Genomic DNA, 25,976 nt, shown 5'->3' on the forward strand with positions numbered 1-25,976 from the left:
TGGGTTTATGTTGTTTCCTCAGCCTAATGATGGCCTTCTTCACTCGCATGGACACCTCTTTGGACCTCATGTTGGGAGTTCCAGTGAGCAGTTACCAATGCAAATGTAACACTCAGAACCACCTCCAGGCCTTTTATCTGCTTGATTGGCCATGGGGTACCCAGGAAACAGGCCACACCTGGCCATGCAGCTGCTTGTCAGCCATTCGTTCCATTACTTATGAGCCATTACAATGATGGGTGTGTGTGTGTATGCCACTGGCTGCACTTCCTGAATGGGTAGTGCCCCACTTTTGTCAAACCCCTTGAATTACAGCTGGAAGTCCTGACTTCGCTCCCATCTGGGTGTGTTTCCTTTCAGCTTCAGTGTGGTGGTGTACAGAGGCCAACTGCCAAAACAGTTGTCCTTGTTCCAATATTTCTGGCCCTGACTGCATTTGAAACCACATCAATACGAATATTACATCTGTTTGTTTGTAATTTATGTATAGACATTTTAATCAAACAAACCATGGCCCTATAATATGTAAGTTTGAAAACTAGTCTTCAGCATTTACAGTATAATGGAGGAAGGGGGGGTGCATGAAGGAGAAGCTACTGAGCCCCCTTTGCTTAGCTGATGGCGGAGCAAAGGGGACTCAGCTGCTTTGCCTGCACTGTCTCCTTCCCCTATTGTGCTAAGCAGAAGTGGACTTGCCCATGCATGAGGAAAGTAGCTGCTTCCTCTGGCGCATGCAAGTCCCAATGCTGCCACCACTCATCTCCTCATCGGAGATGACAATGGGGGATCCAGTGCTGGCATACGTAGTGGGGAATCCCCATTGTTATCTTCAGTCAGAAATAATAGCAAGAGGATGTCCTCCAATATCTTTGGATTTCACCCAAGAAAAATGCTGGATCCAGATTTAGTCAGCATCAGAATAGGCCTATTGAAATCAGTGGGATTTGAATTAGTCATGTCTAATTTAAATCCTATTTATTGCAATGGGTCTCCTCTAATTATGACTAAATCTGGATCCAACACAATAAATCAGACTATTTCATTCTATTTCAGCCAGCTACTCCACTGTAACATCTAAAAGCAGGGCCACTAAGAAGGACAGGTTGCTTACCTGTAACTGTGGTTCTCTGAGTGGTCATCTGTGCATTCACACATATGGACTCTGTGCCTGCACAGACCCTTGACTTGGGAAACTTCCAAAGCTGAGAAAGTTTTGGGGGGAACCCTCCCCCACCATCTCAGTACAAATGTTCGGGCGGGTTCCTGCCTATTCCTTCAGTTTTGTTGTTCAGTCGTGTCCGACTCTTTGTGACCCCATGGACCATAGCATGCCAGGCCTTCCTGTCCTGCACTCTCTCCTGGAGCGTGCTCAAGTCCATATTCATTGCATCAGTGATGCTATCTAGCCATCTCGTCTTCTGCCGTCCCCTTCTCCTTTTGCCTTCAGTCTTTCCCAGCATCAGGGTCTTTTCCAGAGAGTTTTCTCTTCACATTAGGGTGGCCAAAATATTTGAGCTTCAGCTTCAGTATCTGTCCTTGCAATGAGCAGTCAGGGTTGATTTCCTTTAGGATTGACTGATTTGACCTCCTTGCAGTCGGAACCGAGAAGAGTATTTCACTTCAGTACCAGGATAATGCAACAGCTGGGACGCCGAAGCAGGGATGGTGAGTGGGTTGTGTGAATGCACAGATGACCACTCAAAGAACCACAGTTACAGGTAAGCAACCTGTCCTTCTTCTTCATGGTCTCTGTGCTTCACATACACATGGGTGAGTAGCAAGCTCACTTACTGGAGGTGGGTCAGTGTCCTAACGTAACACTGACGAAAGAACAGCACAACCAAAGGAACAGTCTGCTCGAAATCTGAGATCCAGGCGATAATGCCATATGAACATCGATGGCATGGCCCAAGTAGCAGCACGCACAACTCCAGAATGGAGACACCCCTCTCAAACACTATCGACATCGCCGTGGCCCTTGTGGAGTGCGCTGTTGCTTTACCCAAATCTAGGTCCACAAGCTGGTAGGCAAGGGTAATAGTCTGAGTGACCCAAGAGGCCAGCCTCTGAGACGACAGAGGGAGACCCTTTTTCCTTCCCCCATAGCACACAAAAAACCTTGACGATTTACGAAAGCTTTCTGTTCTGGATTTATAGAAGGCCAATGCCCTTCTCACATCCAAGGCATGCAATCTGGATTCCAATTGGGATGTTGGGGATGGAAGAAAGGCAGGTAAAATGATGTCTTGGTTAATGTGAAACTACCTTCGGTAAGAACTGCACATCTGGGCGAAGTACAACTTTATCTTTGTGGAAGACCATGTAAGGTTCATCTACTCTAAGGGCTGCTAACTCACTAGCCCGTCCGGCAGAAGATATTGCTACTAAGAAGGCCACTTTCCATGATAATAGATGGAAGTCCGGTGTTGCTAGAGGCTCAAAAGGTGTAACTGTTACAGCCTGGAGAGCTAATGACAAACTCCAATTCCTTACTCCACAAAGGAACTGCCGAGTATGAGGGGGTGAAAAAACAGTAAAAATCCCCATCGTAGCATGCAATACTGAAATAGCTGCAAGGTAAACTCTAACACCAGGGAATTTAAGTCCCTTTTCAAATAAGGACAACAGGAACTGCAAAACTGGAGGGAGGGAACATGTAACTGGTTCTAACCCTCTAGAAATCACAAATGCCAAAAAAAATATTCACATTTAAGGACATAAGAACATCTGGTCGCTGTCGTCCTAGCCACCTCTAAGACTGCCTGGATCAGCTCTGAAAACTGAGACTCTCCTGTCAACTCTCCACATGACAGCCTGGAAGAGTTCTGGCCCCAATATAGAGGATCCTTGATGCTGCTCATATAGCCTCTACATAGCATTCCTACGTGAGGAAGTAGACTGCCTTTTCCACTTACACCCTTGCTCAAGGGTTTCACCTGCTCAGATGCTTACTACACCAAGTTCTACAGTTCATACTATTCCTTTTTGACAAGGAAGTGAAACTGTTCTCTCTAAGAGTCTATCTGTATCTGCGCGTCACCCTTCTGTTGAGGATTTTCTGTTTTTTCGCATCCAACAGCGAAGAGATCTATCAAAAACGCAGCCCCATGAGTTTGCCCTACAGTGCTGAGTTTATTAATTAATTAAATTAATTCAATTTCTTAATTGACCATCTGGCCGGTCACCCGGCCACTCTGGGCAATGTACAACAATACTATTTAAAACAGTAAAATTACACATTAAAACATTGTCTAAAAATACCCTAACCCACCCCAAATGCCTGCCTGAACAACCAAGTTTTCAATGCATGGCGGAAGCTCATTAAAGAGGGGGCATGGCGGAGTTCCCTAGGGAGGGAGTTCCACAGAGTGGGGGCCACCACAGAGAAGGCCCTCCACCTTGTCATCACCAGCCTAGCTGTCCTGGCTGATGGGACAGAGAGAAGGCCATCTGAGGCTGATCTTGTTGAGCGGCCTGTCTGGTGTTGCTGGAGGTGCTCCGTGAGAGGTGGAGTCTCTCTGTGGATCTAAAGGCCAAACACTTTGAGCCATTAGTGGCAATGGATTTATGCCTCCTGTCCTGGAAGGGAGCTTTTCTAGTGGCCATCACTTTGGCACGACACACTAGCAAACTGTGTGTGCTTCACATTGATTCTCCCTATCTCTTTTTTCATCATGATAAGGTGGCCCTCCAACCTGATCCTGCCTTTCCACCAAAAGTAGTGTCAGATGTTCATTTAAATCAGGACGTTGTTTTGCCTGCTCTCTTCTTGACCCCCTCTATGCCTCTGTAATCAACTCTATATGCATTAGACATCTGCCATGCCTTGGCATTCCACAAGTCGAGGACTGAACAATTTTGGTGATCGCTACAACTCTTTCTGTGCTACGGTGGCAAATGCAAAGGTCTGCCTCTCTCAATTCAGTGCTTTGCTTCATGGATCGTCAAGGTGATTGAGCTAGTGTATGAGCTGGCTGGGCTCGAACTGTCTACCCCAGTTCAGGCTCACTCTACTCGTGCAGTAGCAACATCACTCGCATTCGAGAGGAGCATTGCCATTCCTGAATGGTGCTATCCTGCAACCTGGTCCACACAGTCTACCTTTGTCAAGCACTACAGAATGGATGTTTGGGCTTGAGCTGACTGTTCCTTTGGTCGTGCAGTCCTTTCTTCTATTTTGCAATAGGACACTGATCCACCTCCAGTAAGTTAGCTTGCTACTCACTCATATGTGTGATGCATAGAGACCACGAAGAAGGAGGACAGGTTGTTAGCTGTAACTGTAGTTCTTCAATTTGTCATCTGTGCATTCACATAACCCAACCACTGTCTCCTCTTCAGTGTCATACTCGAGTTTGATGTTTGGTACCAAAGCTATTCTTCTTGGTTCCAAGGCTACAATGTTGGTCTCAAGGAACTAAGGGAATAGGTGGGAACCCACTAGGGACATGCATGCTGCGATGGCGGGGGGAAGGGTTCCCACCAAAATTCCTCAGCCATAGAAGCTTCCCAAATTGATGCTCCACAAAGGTGCAAAACCCATATGTGTGAATGCAGAGATGACCACTTCAAGAACTACAGTTACAGGTAGCAACCTGTCTTCAGACAGTGCAGACACATTAATCAAGTTGGCTCGCCAGGTGAGCAACCTCACTATTGTCAGAGTGTTTATCGTACAATGAGCACTAGGCCTTATGGCCGCCACTCGTCTTCAGATGTGACACTTGCAAGTCTGGTTCGCGTATGTGTTCAATCTCACAGCAGATGTGAATGAGCAGATATCTCATTCGAATACTGTTCAAAATGGCACAATCTCTGCTCTGGTTGATGGTACCGAAGAATCTCCTCATAGGTGTTCCGTTTCATCAACTGTTGCCATCGAGAATGCTCACAACAGATGTGTCCCTGATCGGGGGGGGGGGGGGCTCATTGTGGCCCTCTTGAAATTCAAAGCACTTGGTCGTGGAGGGAGAGGCAAGACCATAACAACCTGTTAGAACTACACACAGTGGAAAAGGCTTTGAGAGCCTTTGTGGTTGATCTTTGGAACTGACACATGCAGGTCAGACAACAGCACCATTGTTTTTTATATCAGCAAACAAGGTGGGTCATGATCAGTACTGCTGATCGACCTTACCATCAGAATTCTGGACTGGTGTGTCCAGCACAACATCGCACTCACAGTGGTTCACATCGCAGGGCCAGACAATGCATTAGCAGACCATTTGCACCGGTCTTTCCAGTTGTTCCATGAATGGCAACTTCATCGGGAACTGGTTGACGAAATTTTCCAGCGATGAGGCACCCCATCAACAGATTTGTTTGTGACAGAGAACGCAGTATGCCGTTGTTTTTGTAGCAGAACCGCCACAGACTCAAGGTCTTTAGGGGATACATTCCTTCAGAATTGGAACTATTCTTCATTTTTCCACTATTTTCTCTAATCACGAGGGTATTGGCAAATTTTATGATAGCCAACACAGACTGCATTCTTCTGACACCTTGGTGGCCCAGACAGGGTTGGCTCACTCCACATCACCACACACAAGGACAGTATATACCCCTGCTATTGAGGCCAGACCTACTACACGGTGATCGAGGTCGGATCTGACATCCAGATCTGATAACTTTGCAATTAACTGCTTGGAGACTGAAAGATCAGTGGGTAACCCACTAGCTTCAATGGCGGGTCAGAGAGTTTTGGAAGCCGCTAGGAAACAAGCCACAAGGATTTCTTATGCCTGAAAATTGTACAAGTTTTGTGTTTTTGTTGCTGCTAAGTTTTGATCCTGTTAATAGCTCAGCTCACAATGTGTTGCAGTTCCTTTTATCCTTGTCTGAAAAAGGTCTCAAGCTATCTTCACTCAAAAGTCTATCTAGCAGAGATATCCACTTCTCATTAGGGATGTACGAAGGTTCCGTCATGGATCTCGGGGAGGCCGAATGCCAGCGCATTCGGCCCCCCGAAATCTGTGGCGGAACAGCCCGCCATCCCCCCAGGACGGGACTTACCTGGGGCGGATCTTCCTGGCGGCTCCGGCGGCCGGTCTTCCAACCGGCTGCCGCTGCTGCCATTTCCAGGTTTAAAACAAACAAAAAACAAAAAAACCTGATAGGCTATGTAAAGATTTACGTAGCCTATCACGGCTAAATTTTTAAAAAACACCGTGATAGACTACGTAAATGTTTACGTAGCCTATCACGGCTGATTTAAAAAAAACAAAAGACGTGCTTACGCAAATGGCGGCGCCCATGGGCGCCGCCATTTGCATTCCTTATTTTGGCACGTCTTAGTCTACGTAAACATTTACGTAGACTAAGATGGCGAAAATAAGGGGAACGCAAATAGAGTAGATGCTATGCTATTTACGTTCCCTTTATTTTCGCCGTCTTAGTCTACGTAAATGTTTACGTAGACTAAGACGTGCCAAAATAAGGAACACAAATGGCGGCGTCCATTGGCGCCATTTGCGTACGCGCGTTTTTTTGTTTTTTGTTTAATCAGCCGTGATAGGCTACGTAAACATTTACGTAGCCTATCACGGCTGACTGCAGGGACGCAAACGGCGGCGGCTGTGGCCGCCGCCATTTGTGTCCCTGCTAGCCAGCGGCTGGATGTCCGGCTGCTGGCGGAGCCGGCCGGCGGCTCCACAGAATCACTGCGGAGCACAGCCGGCCGGCCAGGATTCCGGGGGGGGGGGGGGGGAGGAACGGAGCGCCTCCCCCCCGGCAAGGATTCTGGGGGGAGGGATGGAACGCCTCCCCCCACACCATCAGCATAATCCCCGAAAGGTAAGTGATTTTCGTACATCCCTACTTCTCATGCTTCGATAGAAGGGTTTTCCATTTTTTCGCACTCGGTGGTGTGACAGTTTCTCCGTGGACCCCGAAATCTCAAGCCTTCAGTACAGCCACTGGTCATGTATGAGAGTCTTTCAGTGGTGCTCCAGGCACTGAAGTCTAAACCTTTCAAACCCGTGGCAACTGCTGATTTCCATCTTTTGTCATGGAAAGTTGCATTCCTTGTGGTGATTACATAGGCACGAAGAGCTGGTGAGCACACTGCACTACATGTTGATGCACCCTACCTTACATTCTATCAAGACTAACTGGTGTTTAGACCAGACATTCATTTCCTGCCAAAAATGGTATCTGATTTCCATGTCAATCAGAATATTGTCTTGCTAGCCTTCTTTCCATCCCCTACATTGGACCTGGAGTCACTATTACACATGCTGGATGTCCATAGAGCACTGGCATTCTACAATTCCCGAAATGAAGGGTTCAGGCAATCACCACACCTCTTTCTCTGCTTTGGTATGAAGAAAAAGGTCAACCAGTATTTACCCAACACCTCCCTTCCTGGGTAGTGCAGATGATTGTTCTTCGTGGTCTCTATGCATCACACATATGGGCTCTGTGCCTGCGCGGAGCCTCAGTTCAAGAAGTTTCTATAGCTGAAGAACTTTTGGTGGAAACCCCTCCCCCACATCCCAGTGCACCTGTCCCTAGTGGGTTCCCACTTATTCCCTTAGTTCTCTTTCAACCGCCACTGCGTGCGCCTCATAGGGAAAGCTCTCTTTTCATTTCGCTGTTTCAAAAGCGTTTTTTGACAAAAAGCTCAGATTGTCTTCTTACTTCCTACTATCAAATATTTCTCTGTCTCCTTATATTTTAGTTTCTTAAAAAAAAAAATGGTGACTTTCATTATTGGCCTCACAGGTGTATGGTCCTCAGGGCCCCCTTTAAAAAATGCATCTGATGCAGGACAAAACCGCTGTCATCAGAAGGGGAATCTGTCTGTTCTGCCTTGGTGAAGGGCATGTCGTTGAGGCTTGTCCTCACTGTAAAGCCTTCTCGAAGCAAGTGAGAAGAAACAGGTCAGATCAGTTGACAGCCACACTTTGGAAACAGGCACTGGAATCTGTAGAGGAGCCTAAAGATATGGCAAATCTGTCAATCTCGCCCTCACACAACCCGCTTGCTATGCGGGACCTGCTCCAGTGTTGGGGTTGTCATCCCCTCAGCATTGTACTTTCCCGAGTACACAAAACCCTACATTCCAAGCCAATCTTTGTTGCTTACACTGGAGAAAAGACTAACCAAAAGGGCAAAAGTCTCTAATCAGGTTAGTCTGTCTTCTTCACACCCAAAAAAGGAAGACTTCTAAGGAGTCACACGACCCTGCTCGAGATGGAGCTTCGGGCCCCTTGGGTTCTCTGACCCTGCGCAAGTGCCTCATGACTCAGATTGGTTCCTACAGGCTCTGTCTGCCAGCACTGATGCAAGATGATGAGCCAACCATCCCACTTGCAACGGTACAGACCTCTCAGGATCGACAGTGACTGTCCATACCGGCCACATCTCCCACGGCTCCACCAATGCCTTCCACTCAGATGCAGTAATCTGTACCGACAACCTGTCGGGAGGTCACCCCTGCCGCCTTCTGAAATCCTCAGGTAGCCAGAATCAACATGCAGACAATAGGGCTCTTTTCCAAGGCTTTATTTCAATTCAACCTAATGATGCTTTCAGATGCTAAGTGCTTGATCCTACGAGTGAGACTTAAAAGAGCTCCCTACTCGGGGGTTCTAACCTTAGGAATCAGTTGATCTCCGTTTGGAGGGGAAGGCGGGAAACCTCTGTACTTATGGGCTAGGAGGAGAGAGTCCACCCTTTTCTTGTGGGGCATCGGGGAGCCGCTGTTGCCGCCGCGCCGAGCAGGCTGAGCGCCTCCTCTCAGCACCCGCCATCTCCCGCTTGATGCTGCACCAGTGCCTAGCATCCAGAAACTGCTGTTGCGTCCTCTCCCTGCCAGGGTCACTGTCACTCTCAGGAATGTGTACCGGGAAGGGCTCTCCCCCCGGCTGCTCCTCTGAACAGTGCGCGGGTTCCTCTCCCGCAGTTTCTATCTCTTCCTTAGAATCAGAACTGCTTTGGGGCTCTCTGGGCTCCGACCAACCCTGACACAACCCTACTCACTGCTCCACAATGCTATTTTCACTCACTGCGACAGAGCAGCCAATGCCGGGGGGGATGGGACCGACCCATTCTGATAACATCTAGGTTAGAGGGTGAGATCCAAGACCTGTCTCCAACGGAACCAATCCCTTGACCACCTTGTCATTATGGCTTAAAAGTCCACATTACAGGCTGTGAACAGCTCCCACATTCGCTGGAGTCGGTATGGACGTGTGTCTCCACCACTAGAGGTCACCCCCCTAGTTTTTGCAAGCAAAGCGAATATCAGGGAAAGTCCAGAGCCCCGTTTTCAGAGTGGGACAGACGTTCAACATAGGATGTGTGGTACAGGAGACCCCAGAATTGGGTTGACTACTGTAATGAGCCATACGGCCAGTACTGATTCGAGCCCATTTGGAAAAGGGCAATGGCGACATCGGTGGCATTGGAAAGACCGGTCCCCATTCTGGATCTTTGTTGAGAGGCAACATAATTGAAACCAACTTCATTTATCCAGCACTACCAGTTGGATATATGGTCCCGGGCGGAAGGGCTGTACTGTCATCTGTTCTATGTTAGGACACCAATCCACCACCAGTAAGTAAGCTTGCTAATCACCTACCTGTGTGATGCACAACACGATTGAGGTGGAGGACAGGTGGCTTATCTGTAACTGTGGTTGTTTGAGTGATCATCTCTGCATTCACACAACCTACCCACCATCCCTGCTTCTGTGTCTTATGTTCTGATGAGTGTCAATACTGAGGTGTTACTATTCTCCGTTTGCAGGAATAGGTGGGAACCCACCTGGACATGCACAGTAGGATGGTGGGAGAGGTGAAGAATGTTCTTGACAAAGGTTTAACATTCGAACTACGTTACAGATTCTGCAGCAGCTGCACTGGCTGCCTGTTCCCTTCCAAGCCCATTTCAAAGTGCTGGTATTGACTGTTAAAGTCCTAAATAGTTTAGGATCAAGTTACTTAAAGGACCACCTAGGCCCATAAGAATCTGCCAGAGTGTTGAGATCTGCTATGGAGGCCCTGCTTGTATGCCTGCCTGAAAGGTTGGTTGGCTGGCAGGGATGAATGATAGGGCCTTTTCAGTGGTGGCCACATCTTTGGAATTCCACACTTTAGTAGATACAATCAGCTCCCTCACAGTTGTATTCTAGATGGGCCCTAAACACATTTTTATTTCAGGCTTTTAACTGAGAGAATAGGATGCATTTATATTTGTGGCCCTGCTTGTGGATGTTATGGTGGAGTGGCTGGCTGAAATAGAATGAAATGGTCTGATTTTATTGTGTTGGATCCAGATTTAGTCATAATTAGTGGAGACCCACTGATATAAATAGGACTTAAGTTAGACATGACAAATACAAGTCCCACTGATTTCAATGGACCTATTCTGGCTAAATCTGGATCTAGTGTTTTTCTTGGGTGAAAACATTCTCAGCTATAGAAGATTCCCAAATTGAGGCTCTGCAGAGTCCATGTGTGTGAATGGACAGATGACCACTTGAAGAACTATAGTTACAGGTAAGCAAGCTGTGCTTCCTGAAGAAATCAGAAACTAATGGAAACATGCATTCCGGAACAGTGCAGGTCAAAAGAACTCAGAAGGGAGCTCCACTGGTCTGTCCTGTTCTGGAAACAAGCAATTCCATCTGTTTCTGGGATTCCTTTAGGAAGCACTAGTTCCTGTTGTGCTCCCAGTGGGTCCCACAAATGCAGGAGAACCAGCAGAGGCGCAGCAAGAGTTTTGGATAATGCCCTGTGTAAACAATTCCTTAAGCCTATTTTGATACTAGCATCAGCTTTGCAGTTGGTTTATGGGTTTGTTTTGGAAGTCAGAGACAAAGAACATTTTCAAAGGCAATTCTCATACCTAACTCCAAAATACAACACATAACTCTATCCTAAAATATGAGAACTGATTTTTTTAGCATAACGCACGAGGACGTTTTGAGGTGCAAGTCCTAATGAAATAATGCAAGCTTCACAAGAATGTTGTAGTGGATTGAGCCCTTAGCATTTATGCAATGTGTTTTAGATTTCATGAAATTATTTCCCTTTCCTTAGAATGTGATATAAAATGTAGTGGCAGCACAAAAAATATATTTGTTACTCTTTTAATTCAAAGCAGTTGAGTTCTCTTTCATGAAATTCAGTAAATTCTTCTTTCTAGTGTTACCTGTTCCATATGTATGTGGGTGTAAGAGCAGGTGGAGGCATCGGGGATGAAATTGAAGACCCTGCAGGCGACCCTTATGAAATGTATCGAATTGTTTTTGATATCACATTTTTCTTCTTTGTCATTGTTATCCTTCTGGCCATCATTCAAGGTATGTTGAATTTTACTAATTTTACCTGGATTTTACTCATCTTTTCTAGTGGCATGCCATTTATATTAAATAGCATAAAACCATTTATTGCAGAATTAACGAATAAGATTAGAAAAGGAACATGCCAGAAAGCCGTGTTTAGTGTGTAAACACGGAAATACAAAACTGCACATTCCTGCCCTCAGTGGCCAGTACGGTAGATTTACTGCTGCGCTGCAGATAATGAGTCTCAGAAAACATTCATTAACTGGCAATCACATAATATTCACACTAATTATATAACATTATGATTTTAAAGTATAATTTGTTTTCTGTTTCCTCTTTCCTGCAATTGCTCAGTACAATATTTCAAATGGTTTTTTAGGCAGATATCTAAATCTAATAGAAGGATTAGTTTGTCAATACACATTGCAAAACAGGATCAAAACTATGCAGCTGAATACTGATGGTAGGAACTGCTGAAAATTCTAAATGATGAATGCCACTAAGGATGGCTGTGGAGATGAAAGTTGTGGAGTTAACAGCATTCCTCTGCATATCTCCTACTCACCATCATGTCCACAGATGTGTTGCTATCCTGCTCTGAAACATGCTGTCAATTCGGATATTCTTTCCACATTGCTCCTTGTGCCCCATCTGAGCCTCTTTTCTCCTTTGGAAGTCTCTCCTCTTGTCCACCAGTAATCTTCATTTATAGGTACCCTTTTATAGGACAGAACACTCCATGTATGTATCCATATGGATCCATACCCTGCTCAGTGTATGCTTTCAGCCCATAGCCATGTTATGAGCCTTGCCTCCTTCACACACCTTTAAGAAATGCACCATTTGAAAAGAAGAGATATGTATTTTAAAGTATACTTTTCTAATACTGAAGAATATAAATGGTGCAAAGTGTTTTTTGAGGTCCCCCCCCCAAATGTGGATTTCTTTATCCTTCTGCTTCCATTCCACTCAAATAATAGGTCTGATTATTGATGCCTTTGGTGAATTAAGAGACCAACAAGAGCAAGTCAAAGAAGATATGGAGGTATTAACAAGCCTATATTGATTTTTGTTTTCAATACATGTCTAAATGTAAGAAGTGAAGTAATTACTGATAAGAATCTAGATTAATTCACAGTGTAGAATATATTTGACTTAAATGTCTATTTTGTTTCTAGACCAAATGTTTTATTTGTGGAATTGGTAATGACTATTTTGACACGACTCCCCATGGGTTTGAAATGCATACTTTACAAGAGCACAACTTGGCCAACTACCTGTGAGTATACGCCCATCTGTATTAGTAATAAAAATGTATTTTAAAAGATTTTTAGCAGTGAGATTTTGTTAGTCCAGTCTTACAGTGCAATTATATATATTCCTACTCAGACAAAAATCTTACTGAGTTCAACGGGACTTACTCCCAGATAAGTATGTACAGGATAGCAGCTTTAGGGAGCAATCCTATGCTTCCAGGTGGGCAGCTCAGGAGCCCACCATTGGGATGCCATGTCTACTGATGGAGGTTCCTCTGATGTGGTGGCAGAAAGCTCCACTGCTGCCACTGTCTCATCAGTGGTGTTCTGCCAGCAAAGGAGGCTGAAGTGGGGCATGCCAGGGGAGGCCGCCCCCTTGTTCCTGCAACATACCCCCAAACAGGCTCTGAAACTACACCATCTGAAACTGCAGCCAATGGGAGAGGAAAAGAGGAAAAAAACAAAGGGGAAAAAATAGAAAACCATCACCACTCTGCCCTGGCTGCAGCAAGTTGGCAGGGCTTTGGATATTTGTTCAGTAAATGCGTTTCATTTACCCATGAATTATTTGTTTTTCCTCTTGTGTGTGCTTATGTCAACTCTCTTTGGATTGTAAGTCTCTGGACATTGATCTGTTTAGTTTTACCTTTATACATGTCTAATATTCTTTAAGTACTTTTACAAATATTAAAAGATGGTGAAAAATTCAGTAGTGAACCAGGTCTAGGGCCCCAGCAAAAGAACCACAAAACATTTCTTCTTTAGTTACTTCAAAGATCTTTCTTACACTGAAATCATTTTTGCTTTCTCAAGAAACGGAAACAGGACTCTACAGTTAAAACACCATGTGTAGTTTCATATTCTTGTTCCAGGTTCTTTCTGATGTATCTCATTAATAAGGATGAAACTGAGCACACTGGGCAGGTAAGCATAAAATTATTACTGCGTCTAATAGTGAACTTGAACTGTGCCTATCAGTAAGGCAGCAAAATGGGGTCATCCATCCAGACAGGGGTAAATTTAGGAGAGGATAAGGAAGGGCTGTCCTGTGATGGCAGTGTGCAAATCTCAGCACAAGGCAAATCATGCCTTGGCACAAATTGTCTGGTCTTGATCCACGTTTCATCTGCACACTCAAACAAGCAATTGGGGAATGCTAGTACAACTCATGTGAGCCAAAGATGAGGTGTCTGATCAAACCCTTAACTCAGCAAAAGATTTTAAGTTCAAAATAATGTTGTCAAATGAGAATTTAAAACACTTCTCAGACATTTTAAATTCCACCAAAGCTACAAATATGCAAGTTGTTTTTATACTCTTCACTATGTGCAGTATGTGGCACTCAAGTAACTTCTCTATCAAAAAAAAATTAGCCAGTTTATAATGGCTATTTTCAACAGAACTCAACTGAACTAGCGTAACATACACTAAGAATGCCATCCAACAGGACTGTTGGATGGAGGACAACAATCTCAGAGCCCTCCATCTACTTTAGGCCTTGCCTGGCAGGGCAGGAGGAATGACAGGGCCTTTTCAGGCTCCAGTCCTTCTTAAATGCATTTTGAGATGGATGGGCTTAGAGGCCTGTTCTAGCTCTCCTAGCTTCCTGAGGGTGGGAGTGGGAATGGAGATGCTTGTGAATCCACATCCTCCCCACCCACTGGCACACCCCTTTTTGGGTGGGGGGAAGATCTGCCATTGCTCTTGAATAAATTTAACAGGAGTTGCTTATGTAAATTAAACATAGTCGTGTTGACCCTGGAATGGATACTGTATCAGACAAACAGACTTTTCTCCACAGATAATCTTTTTAAAAATGTGTGTGTGTTTCATACTTTCAGGAGTCATATGTATGGAAAATGTATCAAGAAAGATGCTGGGATTTTTTCCCAGCTGGAGATTGCTTTCGTAAACAGTATGAAGATCAACTTGGATAAACGTATCAACAAAAAAGCTATTGCACTCAAACTTACAAGATCTAAACAAAAATCAAATTCTTACTATTTAATGGCATAATATAGATATTAAATATGTTTAACCTTTCCATACACTAAAGTAGTTTGCTTAATTGTTTTGATGATTCAGCTGGGCTTTTTGCACCTAGCGGAAACAGACTTTATATTGTTTGGATTTCAGTTTTCTTTTTGGAAAAGGACTAAAATGCTTAAACATTACAATTCAATATTCTAGTTCAGAAATTATTTATCTTTAACCCAATCCTTTATAAAATAGGAAATAGCATAGTTGAAAGGGCTATATAATATTTTGTTACATCTGCAACTTAAGAATTTGAATGTCAGGTGACAATGCCTCAATTATTGAATCATGTTATATTAAACGTGATTTCAACCAGCCTTGAAATATTGACAGCCCCCATGCCATTTCTTCATGAAAGGTAGAAAGTTTTGAAGTCTTCAGTGCTGAAAACTTTTGAAACCTTTATTGTCCCTAAATCCTAATTAAGTGCCTTAAATCTTTGCAGACATAGCTATGCAAACTTTTTTTTAAATGTTGGCCTTTTAGATTGACATTTTTGTTAATTAGTTGTGTTGCTTTCCTGTCTTAATGTATGAAATACTTGAAGGTTAGTCACATACTTGTTCCAAAACAGCTTGTTAGATGCGGCTGATTAAAAAAATACTGTCTCGGAACCTTACAAAATTAAATTGTAGGCCAAATAAAAATAATGCTTTATGGTAAACTAGTGGTAAAGTTGCTATGTTTATGCATTTTTCTTTCAAATAAAAGTACCCACTGCAATAAAGAATTTACAAAACAAACCTTCATGTTGTTGGATTTCTTTGTGTTAGGAATGTATGAGAAGTCACATCACAAACTACATCATTAACACACAGTTGCATTTACTATAGCACTATTTATTTTGCAATTCTGAGCAATAAGTTCTCGAACAAAAGGAACCAAAATTGTTCCATTGTCCATATCGCTTGCAGCCTAAGCCACCTTTGAAACATTTTAAATTCTTCTACAAAGAATTTCAAATGAGCATCATTACATTCTGATGCAAAGAATTCTGCATCACCCATCTTATCTGGAGGGTATTCAGATTTGTTGTTTCAATGTGTCAATACAAACAAAGTTAGAAATATACTTAAAAATCAAGATGAAGCGGTTACTTAAGTAAATATTTGTAAATAGATATTTTATACCTAGCTAATGTCAAGTTAATTTATTCTTTAGTTACTTGCATGACAAACAAAATGCAGGCATTAGGAGATCATGCTGTCTAACCAGTCTTCAAGCTCCTCCTCAGTAATATTTTTGGATCTAACTTCCTGCTGTTGCAATGCTGAGCAAATGTCTTCAGTTCCATCCAGTTTTAAAAGGTCTGACAAAAAAAAGGAAGAAAATGAAATAGTAACCCCTCTGGGAATGAAAAGGCAAGGAAAGCTGACAAACTCCAGTACTGACATGCCTAAGAGCCTTAGGAAGCAGATTCTCTAAATTCTAGCCTCTGAGGGAGGAATGGATGGCTGAGTTCCAAAAGCAGTCAGTTATAAGCTGTGAGCTAGGATCTTCCAGAAGACAAAAAAAGGAAGAAAACAGTCTTCCTACTGGAAAGGGAGGTTACTCTGACATATATAAAGAGAGCCTCCACCCAATTTAATGTACTGCACCAAAGAAACAGAGGTTATAGAACAATGACAGGTGTTCATACATGGGCTTTGTGGGCTCTTCACCCATGAGGAGAGAATCTACCACAGGAAGCCTCTCAGTTGGGCAAACTCCTTGCTGTGCCAGGCACAATGCGGGGCAGGAACCACAGCTCAGTGGTAGACCACATGCTTTCATTGTAGAAGGTTCCTGGTCCAATCCCTGGCATCTCTAATTAAAAAGGATCAAGTAGTAGGATGTTCGGAAAGACCTCCTCTGAGACTGTGGACAGCCACTTCCACCACAGTAAGTACTGCTGGGCTAGATGGACAAAGCTAGTCTGACCTGATATCAGGCTGCTTTCTGTGGGACAAAAAAAAAAGGGGGGGGGAGGGAATCAGCCCCTTGCAAACCACATCCCTTCCTAAACCAGGTACCCATTATCAGCCCCTCAGCCCTTTGTATTCCTAGGCAGACCTAACCACACCCCTTCCCAAATCATCTGTACATCTGTTGTCCCCTCCACTGACTATTGCCTTCTCCCCTGAATAGAAAATCTCCGCTCCCAGGGGACTCAACTGACCTAGGTTTCCATTCTCTGGAAAGTTGAGCCACAGGCACCCTTGCTTTTTAAAGGAGGCCCTTTAATCAGATTGGCTGCATTAGCAGTTGGGGCAAGCTAGCCAGAGCTATATAGGGAGGCAGGCTTGCTAGGCAGCCAGCTTTACGAGTGCGAAGAGCCCTAGTGACAAAGTGTCTCAGCCCCAGTGACAAAGCATCAGCACACAAGTGAGTTAAGCACCCATGCAAATTTAGCAGCAGGGTGAGGAGGCCAGAGCAACAGACTCTTTGGGGGCTGTCCTATGGCTATTATTGGTTGGTTTCTGGGAACAGTCCTCGGAGCCTGTGTTCCAAGGTCAGTTCCCAGAGAACCGCCTCCCCACACCCTCCCCCCGCCACCTCATAGGCGGCATGGAGCGTCCCCAGGCTCCGTGCTCGTAAGAGCAGCACAGAGCGGGCCAAAAGGGGGCTTTCCCGGGGGCAGGGAGTGTGGAAGTCCCGGTACGACACTTCCTATGTGTTGTCCGGCCTCCCCACCCCGCGCTCTGACATCCTGCAGCTAGACAGCTCAAATCGGCTATCTAGCCACAAATGCAGGGTGGCTGGAGCACAGAGGAGACGACCCCCTCCACGCTCCTTCCACCATGCATTGGATAGGTAGTCATCTCCGAGTTCAGAGGTGGCCACCTATCTGCATAGGATTGCTCCTTTCCCTTCTTTCTACTAGAAATTATAAACAAACAACTATTAAAAACTCTATAAAGAAATTCCCCACCTCCTCCTAGTAAATAACTTAGTTTTCCAGGTAAACCCAATAACAATAAAATTAATTTAAAAACAGCTATGAAGGTAGAAAACCTTCATAGCAGAGATGTGGGAGCTATCCAGTGTATTGTACTGAGTGCCACATGTATTACTTATCTGCCAGCTGGACAGAAGTCATGGATATATGCTTGGTATAAGTTTGTTCCGTTGAAGCCAAGGTTGCTGAACTGGAGAAGCTGAGAGAGGCAGAGAGGTTGGTGGATGACACCTTTGGAGACCTAATAGCAGTGTCTCGATCCCTGGGTCCTGTGCTGCTGTGAAGTATGGGGGTCTTAGGGAAGGAGGGCATAATTCTGAGGAAGACGGAAATGATCCCTTAGAAGGGACCCATTCTTCTGAAGATGAACAAATACCCTCTTGTGCCGAGGATGTAGTCATGAGGACCTGGAAGCCAAATTTAGGCTGCTAGGTAGGAGGTTGAAATCCAGGACCACCAAGGCAGCTTTCTCTGAAATAATACCTGTTCCATGTGCATGGCCAGCAAGTCAGGCAAAGCTGAGGAGTCTCAAATGCATGGATGAGACGGTAGTGTAGAAAGGAGGGTTCCAGATTTGTTAGGTACTGGGGAACATTTTGGGACAAGCAAAGCTCCACTTGAACCAAAATGGAACTAGGCAGCTAGTGTGTAACAGAAAAAGGTGGCAGAGCAGCTTTTAAACTGAACATGGGGGAAAGTCACCAGCAGCTGGGAAGCATTCAGTTTTGGGTTCAATCATCCCTAGGGGATGAAGATGAAAATGTTTCTGATTGTCCAAATGGGAACAGGGTCTTCACTGCAGAAGATATAAGGCACCTACCTGTGCCTGAACTGATGTTTTTAGGAAGGGAGTCTCAGGAACTGAGGCAATTAGTGGGGAGAAAATATGAATTTCTCAACCTTACTGATAAACTGAAGTTAATAAATCACTGGGCCCAGAGGTATTGATCCTGGAGTTCTTAAAGAACTGAAATGTGAAATTGCAGATTGTAACAAAAATATATAACAAGTCCCTAAGGTTAGCCTCTGTACCAGAGGGCTGGAGAATGACTAATATAACGCCAATTTTTTAAAAGGGATCCAGGACGGATCTGGAAAACTACAGGCCAGTTAGCTTAACATCTGTTCCACGTAAATTGGTTGAAAGCATTATAAAAAATAAAATTAGTAAGCAAGCCCTGCTGAAAAAGAATGAACATGGCTGCAAAGGTAAATCATGCCTCATTAACCTTTTAGAATTCTTTGAGAGTGTCAATAAACATGTGGACAGGGGTGATCCAGTAGACACTATTTACTTGGACTTCCAAAAGGCCTTTGCTAAAGTCCTTCACCAAAGACTCTTGAGCAAACTTAGCAGTCATGGTATAACAGGAGAGATCCTCTTATGGATCAGTAACTGGTTAAAGAACAGAAAGCAGAAAGTAGGAATAAATGGTAAATTTTTCCAATGGAGGGATATAAATAGTGGGGTCCCACATGGATCTGTATAAATAAAACTGCCAATACATACTGCCCTGGAATAGTGTATACAGTTCTGGTCACCTCACCTAAAAAGGATATTTGGGAAAAGTGCTGAAAAGGGCAACTAAAATGATCAAGGGGCTGGAGCAATTCCTCTACAAGGAAAGGTTACAACATCTGGGACTGTTTAGCTTATAAATGAGAGTAACGGAAAACATGATAGAGGTGTATAAAATTATGCATGGTGTGAAGAAAGTGGTTAGGGATAAATTTTTCTCCCTCTCTCATAATACTAGAACCCAGGGTCACCCCATGAATCTGATTGGTGGGAGCTTCAGGACAGATAAAAGGAAGGACTTCTTCATGCAGCACACAGTTAAGCTATGGAATTCACTTCCACAAGATGTACTGATGGCCACCAATTTGGATGGCTTGAAAAGGGGGTTGGAGAAATTCCTGGAGAAGCCTATCAACGGCTACTAGTCCTGATGGCTAGCAATATGCCTATGTACACCAGTTGCTAGGGAACATGGGCAGGAGGGTGCTGATGCACTCATGTCCTACTTATGGGTTTACTGTGGACAGCTGGTTGGCCACTGTGTGAACAGACTGCTGGACTAGATGGACCCTTGGTCGGATCCAGCAGGGCTCTTATGTTCCATTTACTGCTCATATGCACAAAAAGCATGTGTGTGAGAGAGAGATTTTGCATCCAGAGGTGGGCTGGGTGGCATTCCAGAAACTTGGACTTGTTTCATGGAAGTCAATTGATGCCTTCACTTCATGAGTTTGTTTCTGATCAAAGGAATAAACATGAAACCTATGAAGAAGACACCTGAAGTGAAATGATGGTAAAAGATTATAGCGTAGGTGGAAAATAAGTACAACAGAAGAAATATCCTGATAAAAATTTGCATGCTGTACTTTGCCTTTCACCTGGAAAGATGTTTGAAGTTGAAATGTTTCGTGTTATTACCAACCAGCTCATAAAGACAATCAGAAGTGCTATGAGAACTTTTTATACTCTTTTACAAGCCTCACAGAATGCAATCCTGTTCAGAAACCATATGAAGTATCAGTAAACAACTGTGTCTTCTTTTACTCTGAAGACTTGGATGATGGATTGAAAAGCGAAGTCTTGCAGTTTTACCACTTCATCAGAAAGTGGAAATAGCAAACATATGCAACAACGTTGCCAGGGGCATACGGGGAAATTATTCGAATGATGTTTTTCCTAAGATGTTTGTGATATTTATGTTGTAACTTGACTCTTCTGATTTCAAAACGCAATGCTAAATGCTTGTTTCCCAAATTTTGGCTGATTAAAAACAAGTCAGATTAACAGAGTGCAGAAATGTCCAATCAAAAGTGACTTGAGAAACAATGTACTATTTGATTACTGTCTTTTGCTTTCAGGAAAGTGTGGAAGATGAGGAATGGAGGAAACAGGTAAAATAGCAGTGCCATGCCAAGAGATTAGAAACCTATTCCCTAGAGCAGTTGATGGCAGAACTGCAGAACTTGGGAACTTTGCATTCCTCAGTGTGGCAAATAGATTCAGTGTGGGAAACCCCCAGTGCCTGAAGATGGGGGTGGAGACAGTGTACATCAAAGCTCTATTTCCAAACCACAGCATGAGCCTGACAGAGGGAGTTGGTGAGGACACTGCTCATCCCTGCAAGAGGGTTTGCCACTGGACAGATGTTGTGGACAATGCAAAAGTCCCAGATGGAAATAGCCAGGCAGCAGAGAATACACAATCCCATGATCCCTTATTTATTCATGTACCGTGCTGTCTGTGGCAATCTGTACTACAGAGCCCCAAGGAGGGAAAGACAGGATAGTGTTTGATGGACTTTAATCACATCACTCTTGATCAGAGGTAGGCAACCTGGTGCTCTCCAGCTGTTTTGGACTACACCTCCCATAAACCTAAGCCAGCATGGACAATGATTAGGAATTATGGAGGGTGCCAGGTTGCCTACCCCTGCTCTAGGTAATTTTTGTGATCTCCTGTTTGGGAGACAACTATTTCCCACTGAGAGTGGCAATGTCCCCCCAAACCCACAGGGAGGTGTTATGGTGGCTGTCAGTTCTAGTTTGGTGAAAGCGAATGGTTCCCCTTTGAACAAAGATGAGGCCACCAGTTCAGGGACAGCAACAGTTCAGGGACCTTAGGAAGCAGCAACAGTGTCAACTGGCTGTTTTGAGGTGGAGTGCTCACCAAAATGGATCCCAGCTACAGAGTTGGTATCTGAAGGGAGGCCAACTGAATCTCCAACATTGTTTGGTCATGGGGCCACACGTGAATTCAATCATAAGGGCCAGATGAAGGGGAATGTGGCAGGGTGTGCAAATGAGGGACATGATGGCATCACCAGTGTACCAATGAAGGTAGATGCAATTTCATAAGGAGTCCAGAATTGCACAAATGCATGGCCAGAGATGAGAGACTGAGACGTGTCAGGAGTCTTAAGGTTGCAAGACGAGCAAATCTGTGAGTTTGCCACAAGATGTCAATCGTTAATATAAGGGGAAATGATTATACCTCTGTGATGTATGTATGCAGCTATCATATCCCGCCCATGTTTCCCAGCAACTGGGGGACTTAGGCATACCGCCTCTGGTACTGGAGGTAGCACATAGCCCTCAAGCCTAGCCACCATTGATAGTCTTCTTCAGGAATCTGTCCAACCCTGTTTAAAAGCCATCCAGGTTGGTGGCCATCACATCTTGTGGTAGCGAATTCCATAGTTTAACTATGTGCTGCGTGAAGAAGTACTTCCTTTTATCTGTCCTGAATCTACCACCAATCAGCTTTGTGGATGACCTCGGGTTCTAGTATTATGTGAGAGGGAGAAAAAAGTCTCCCTATCCACATTCTCCACACCAAGCATAGTTTTGTACACCTCTATCATGCCTCCCCTTACCCTCATTTTTTCCCAAGCTAAACAATCCCAGCTGTTGTAACCTTCCCCCATAGGGGAGATGCTCCAGCACCTTGATCATTGTAGTTGCTCTTTTCTGCACTTTTTCCAGCACCACAATACCCTTGTTTAGGTGTGGAGACCAGAATTGTACACAGTATTTAAAGTGTGGTCATACCATAGATTTGTATAAGGGCAGTATGATATTGGCAGTTTCATTCTCAATTCCTTTTCTAATTATGCCTAACACGGAGTTTGCCTTTTTTTTTTTTACAGTGGCCACACAGTGGCTTGACATTTTCATCAAGCTGTCCACCACAACCCCAAGATCTCTTTCCTGGTCAGTCACCTCTAGCTCAGATCCCACCAGGTTATGAGATTTGGGGGAATTTTTTGCCCCAACGTGCATCACTTTACACTTGCTTACACTGAACCACATTTGTCATATGGATGCCCATTCTCCCAGTTTTCAAGATGGTTTTCGAGCACTTCACAATCACTTTTTGTTTTAACCACCTTAAATAATTTGGTGTCACTGGCAAATTTGGCCACTTCACTGTTCACTCCTAATGCCATACCATTTATGAATGAGTTGAAAAGCATTGATACCAATACAGATCCCTGTGGGTCCCCACTATTTACTTTCCTATATTGGGAGAATTTACCATTTATTTCTACTCTCTACTTTCTGTTCTTTAACCAGTTACTGATCCATAAGAGGGCCTCTCCTCTCATTCCATGACTGTTAAGTTTGTTCAGGAGTCTTTGGTGAGGGACTTTGTCAAAAGCCTTTTGGAAGTCCAAGTAAACAATGTTTACTGGATCACCCCTGTCTACATGTCTACTGAAACTCCCAGAGAACTATAACAGGTTAGTGAGATAGGGCTTACCTTTGCAGAAGCCATGGTGATTCTTTTTCAGCAGGCCTTGTCCTTCTATATATGCTTACTAATTTTATCTTTAATAATGCTTTCAACCAATTTATCCGGAACACATGTTAAGCTGACCAACCTGTAATTTCCCAGATCCCCCCGGATCCTGTTTTAAAAACTGGTGTTAGATTGGCCATCATCAAGTCCTCTGCTACAGAGGCTGATCTTAGGGACATGTTGCATATTTTGGTTAGAAGATCAGCATTTTCATATTTGAGTTCTTTGAGAACTCCTGGATGGATACCATCAGAGATTTGTTTGCTTTCAATTTATCAATAAGGTTGAGAATTTCATCTTTTCTCACCACTATTTCCCTCAATTCCTGACTCCCTTCCTGTAAACGTTAGTTCAGGCAAGGGTATCTGTCCGAAATCTTCTGCAGTGAAGACAGATGAAAATAATTCATTCAGCTTATCCTCAATCTCCCTGTCCTCCTTTTGTCCTCCTTTAACTCACTGTCATCCAACAGTTCAACTGCCTCCCCAGCTGGTTTCCTGCTTCTGATATCTTTTAAGAAGTATTTATTGTTGGCCTTGATATTGTTAGCGATATGCTCTTCAAAATGCTTTTTTGCATCTCTTATTGTCTGCTTGCGTCACCTTTGTGCAAGCTTGTGCTCCCTTTTGTTTTCCTCACTTGGGCAAGGCTTTCATTTTCTGAAGGAAGCCTTCTTTTCTCTAATAGCTTCCTTGATACTGCTTGTTAACCATGCCAGTGACCTCTTGGACTTGGTGCTACCTTTGCTAACCTGTGGTATACATTTTAGCTGAGCTTCTATTACTGTGGTTTTGAGGAACCTCCAAACATTTTGAAGGGATTTAACCCCCCTGACTCCGCCTTTCAACTTCCTTTTCACCAGTTCCCTCATTTTAGAGAAGTTTCCTCCATCGCTTGGGATCTCAAAGTTACAGATACCAGGGAGGTCGCGAAATGAGGAACTGTTGTTATAATGGGTGACCTCAATTACTCCCACACTGACTGGATAAATGCATGTTCCAGTCACAACAAAGAAGTTAAATTTCTTGATGTCCTATCGTAGCCATATAGTTCTGCTTGGGGCAGTGGAAAGGCCAAAAGGAAAATGTGGTACTGAAAACAATGGCTTCTGATGATCAGCAAGGAATTTGCAATGTTGTGGGTGGATAGAACTGTAAATGCTTATACCAAATACCTATTGTCAAGAAGAGTAAAAAGTGCTCACCAGCAAAATTATATGGGACTTTTTGTGAGTGAAGAATTTATTGACCCCACCAGAAACTGAGGATGAGATGGATGCCTTTGTCACAAATAACAGAACGAGAGCTTAATGTCCCCCTTTTAAAGGACAGTATGAACCTCTTTTAGAAAGAGGTTCTGAGTATTCCAAAAATTCCTAAATTGTTGAATTCCACTGCATTTCTTGCCTGGCTGATGGCCAATACCAGATGTCTGCAAACTTCCAAAGACAAGTCACAAACTGAGGGATGATAATAGGAATAAAGTTTCAACCCAGAGAGGGGGAGAGAAAGATCCCATATGGCAGAACCAGAGGACTTGAATTTGGATGAGAAGATTTGGGGGAATGGAATTGAGTTTGGATGGGGCAATCAAGCAATTTTGCCAGACCTGGCAAATTCAAGTACTGAATAATAATCCTATGGTTGATATAAATGAAATAGGGGGTGAGAGGCTGGCATCCCAGTGAAGACAAGGAAGCACATACAAAGTGTGTGAGTACATTGTTATGTGTCTGTAGGAATGCAAGCATTTACACAGAAGGATGAACATATCTGTGAAGAGACTGGAATGTTCAGCTTAAAAATGTGACATGAAATTTGACAATAGTTGGTAAAATTCACTCAAAGCTCACTTTTTAAGTCTGGTTCTCACAACTTATTAGCTCTGTTTTTGTTAAGTGCTTTTTTCCTTCACATTAGACAATATTAGTATTATAATGCTAAAGTGCCAAAAAATGTTGGGTAGCAATTTAAAAGACGGAAAGATTATTGTGACATGTATCCAGACCACCAGTTCTTCAAATGGTATCTGTGCATCACACATATGGGCTCTGCGCCTGCATGGAGCCTCAATTTGGGAAACTTCTATAGCTAAGGAATTTTGGCTGTCCCAGTGCTCATGTCCCTAGCAGGTTCCCACTTATTCTCTCAGTTCTTTTTCGACCACCACTGTGGTAGTCTTGTGAGGTAACTTCTCCTGCATTTAGTTCATTCTGAAAGCATTTTGAAAGCTGAGGTTTTATTCTTCATTCCTTCTTTCTTTCTATCGAAGTTTTCTATCTTTACTCTTCTGCGTTGTTTTTATATATATTTGTTTTTCCTGAACTTGCAATGGCTTTCAGAGGTGTATGGCCCTTAGGGCGCCATTTAGGAAGTGTGTCCATCGTGGAGGCAAGTTACTGCTAACTGACGGAATTCTCTTTGCCTTTTTCCCTCAGAGAAGGCCAGTTGTTGAGGCTTGTCCAAGCTTATCAAAGCGGGCAAGATGAAATTGCTCGGACCAGCTGAAAGCCGCTCTGTGGTAAGAAGTGTTGGAAGCGGTGGAGGAACCAAAGGGGGTGGTGGAGAAGCCAACCTCCCCACCAGGAGATTTGCTTGCCATGCAGGAGCCTGATCCAGTGTCAGGGATGTCTTCCCCTCAATGTCATACTCCTCTAAGTACACAAGATCCTCCCACTCCGGGCCAGTCTTTGACATCTGCACTGGCTAAGAACTAAACAAGAAGGTTAAAGCTTCTCAACAGGAAAGTCTGTCTTCTTCTGAACCTAAAAAGAAAAAAAAAAGACTTCTAAAAAGTTGGATGACTTTACTCAGGATCAAGAGCGTCCTTTGGTTCCTACCACGCTCCCTGATCCTGCCCCGGCATCTCAGGATTGACAGCGACCCCCCCACCCATGCAGGCCACGTCTCCCAGCACCTCAACTCAGGATTGAGTGCGTTCTTCACTTCATACTGCACTCCCTGATTCAGCTCTAGCATCTTGGGATTGACAGTGACCTCCAGTACCAGCCACATCTCCCACTGCTCCTCCAATACCTTGGGATCGAACACGGTCTCTTGTACCTCCTGTTCCACCGATGCTATTCTCACTGCATATGGTGAGCCCTGCTCCTGTGTCTCCAGATTCACTCTACTT

General features: G+C 44.0%; 2 protein-coding genes across 10 annotated transcripts in view; one reads left to right on the top strand and one right to left on the bottom strand.

Moving 5' to 3' along the window:
• RYR3 (ryanodine receptor 3) overlaps positions 1-15,321 on the top strand; it is a 593,263-nt gene extending 577,942 nt beyond the window's left edge. The window contains exons 101-105 of the mRNA XM_084844796.1: positions 11,152-11,308; positions 12,274-12,338; positions 12,472-12,572; positions 13,422-13,473; positions 14,391-15,321. Coding sequence (XP_084700922.1) covers positions 11,152-11,308; positions 12,274-12,338; positions 12,472-12,572; positions 13,422-13,473; positions 14,391-14,486 — 471 coding nt within the window. The 3' untranslated portion in view covers positions 14,487-15,321. The remainder of the gene's footprint in view (positions 1-11,151; positions 11,309-12,273; positions 12,339-12,471; positions 12,573-13,421; positions 13,474-14,390) is intronic.
• An 83-nt stretch (positions 15,322-15,404) lies between these two features.
• AVEN (apoptosis and caspase activation inhibitor) overlaps positions 15,405-25,976 on the bottom strand; it is a 184,285-nt gene continuing 173,713 nt past the window's right edge. For 8 of the 9 annotated variants that reach the window (XM_084844807.1, XM_084844861.1, XM_084844879.1 and 5 more), the window contains one exon: positions 15,405-15,895. In XM_084844807.1, the coding sequence (XP_084700933.1) occupies positions 15,777-15,895 (119 nt within the window). In that variant the 3' untranslated portion in view covers positions 15,405-15,776. The other variant, XM_084844816.1, reaches the window with a different exon arrangement.

Source organism: Heloderma suspectum, chromosome 1, assembly GCF_057233095.1.
Source record: "Heloderma suspectum isolate Gila_16-S chromosome 1, 16-S_ref, whole genome shotgun sequence".
In the NCBI taxonomy this organism is placed as follows: Eukaryota; Metazoa; Chordata; class Lepidosauria; order Squamata; family Helodermatidae; genus Heloderma; species Heloderma suspectum.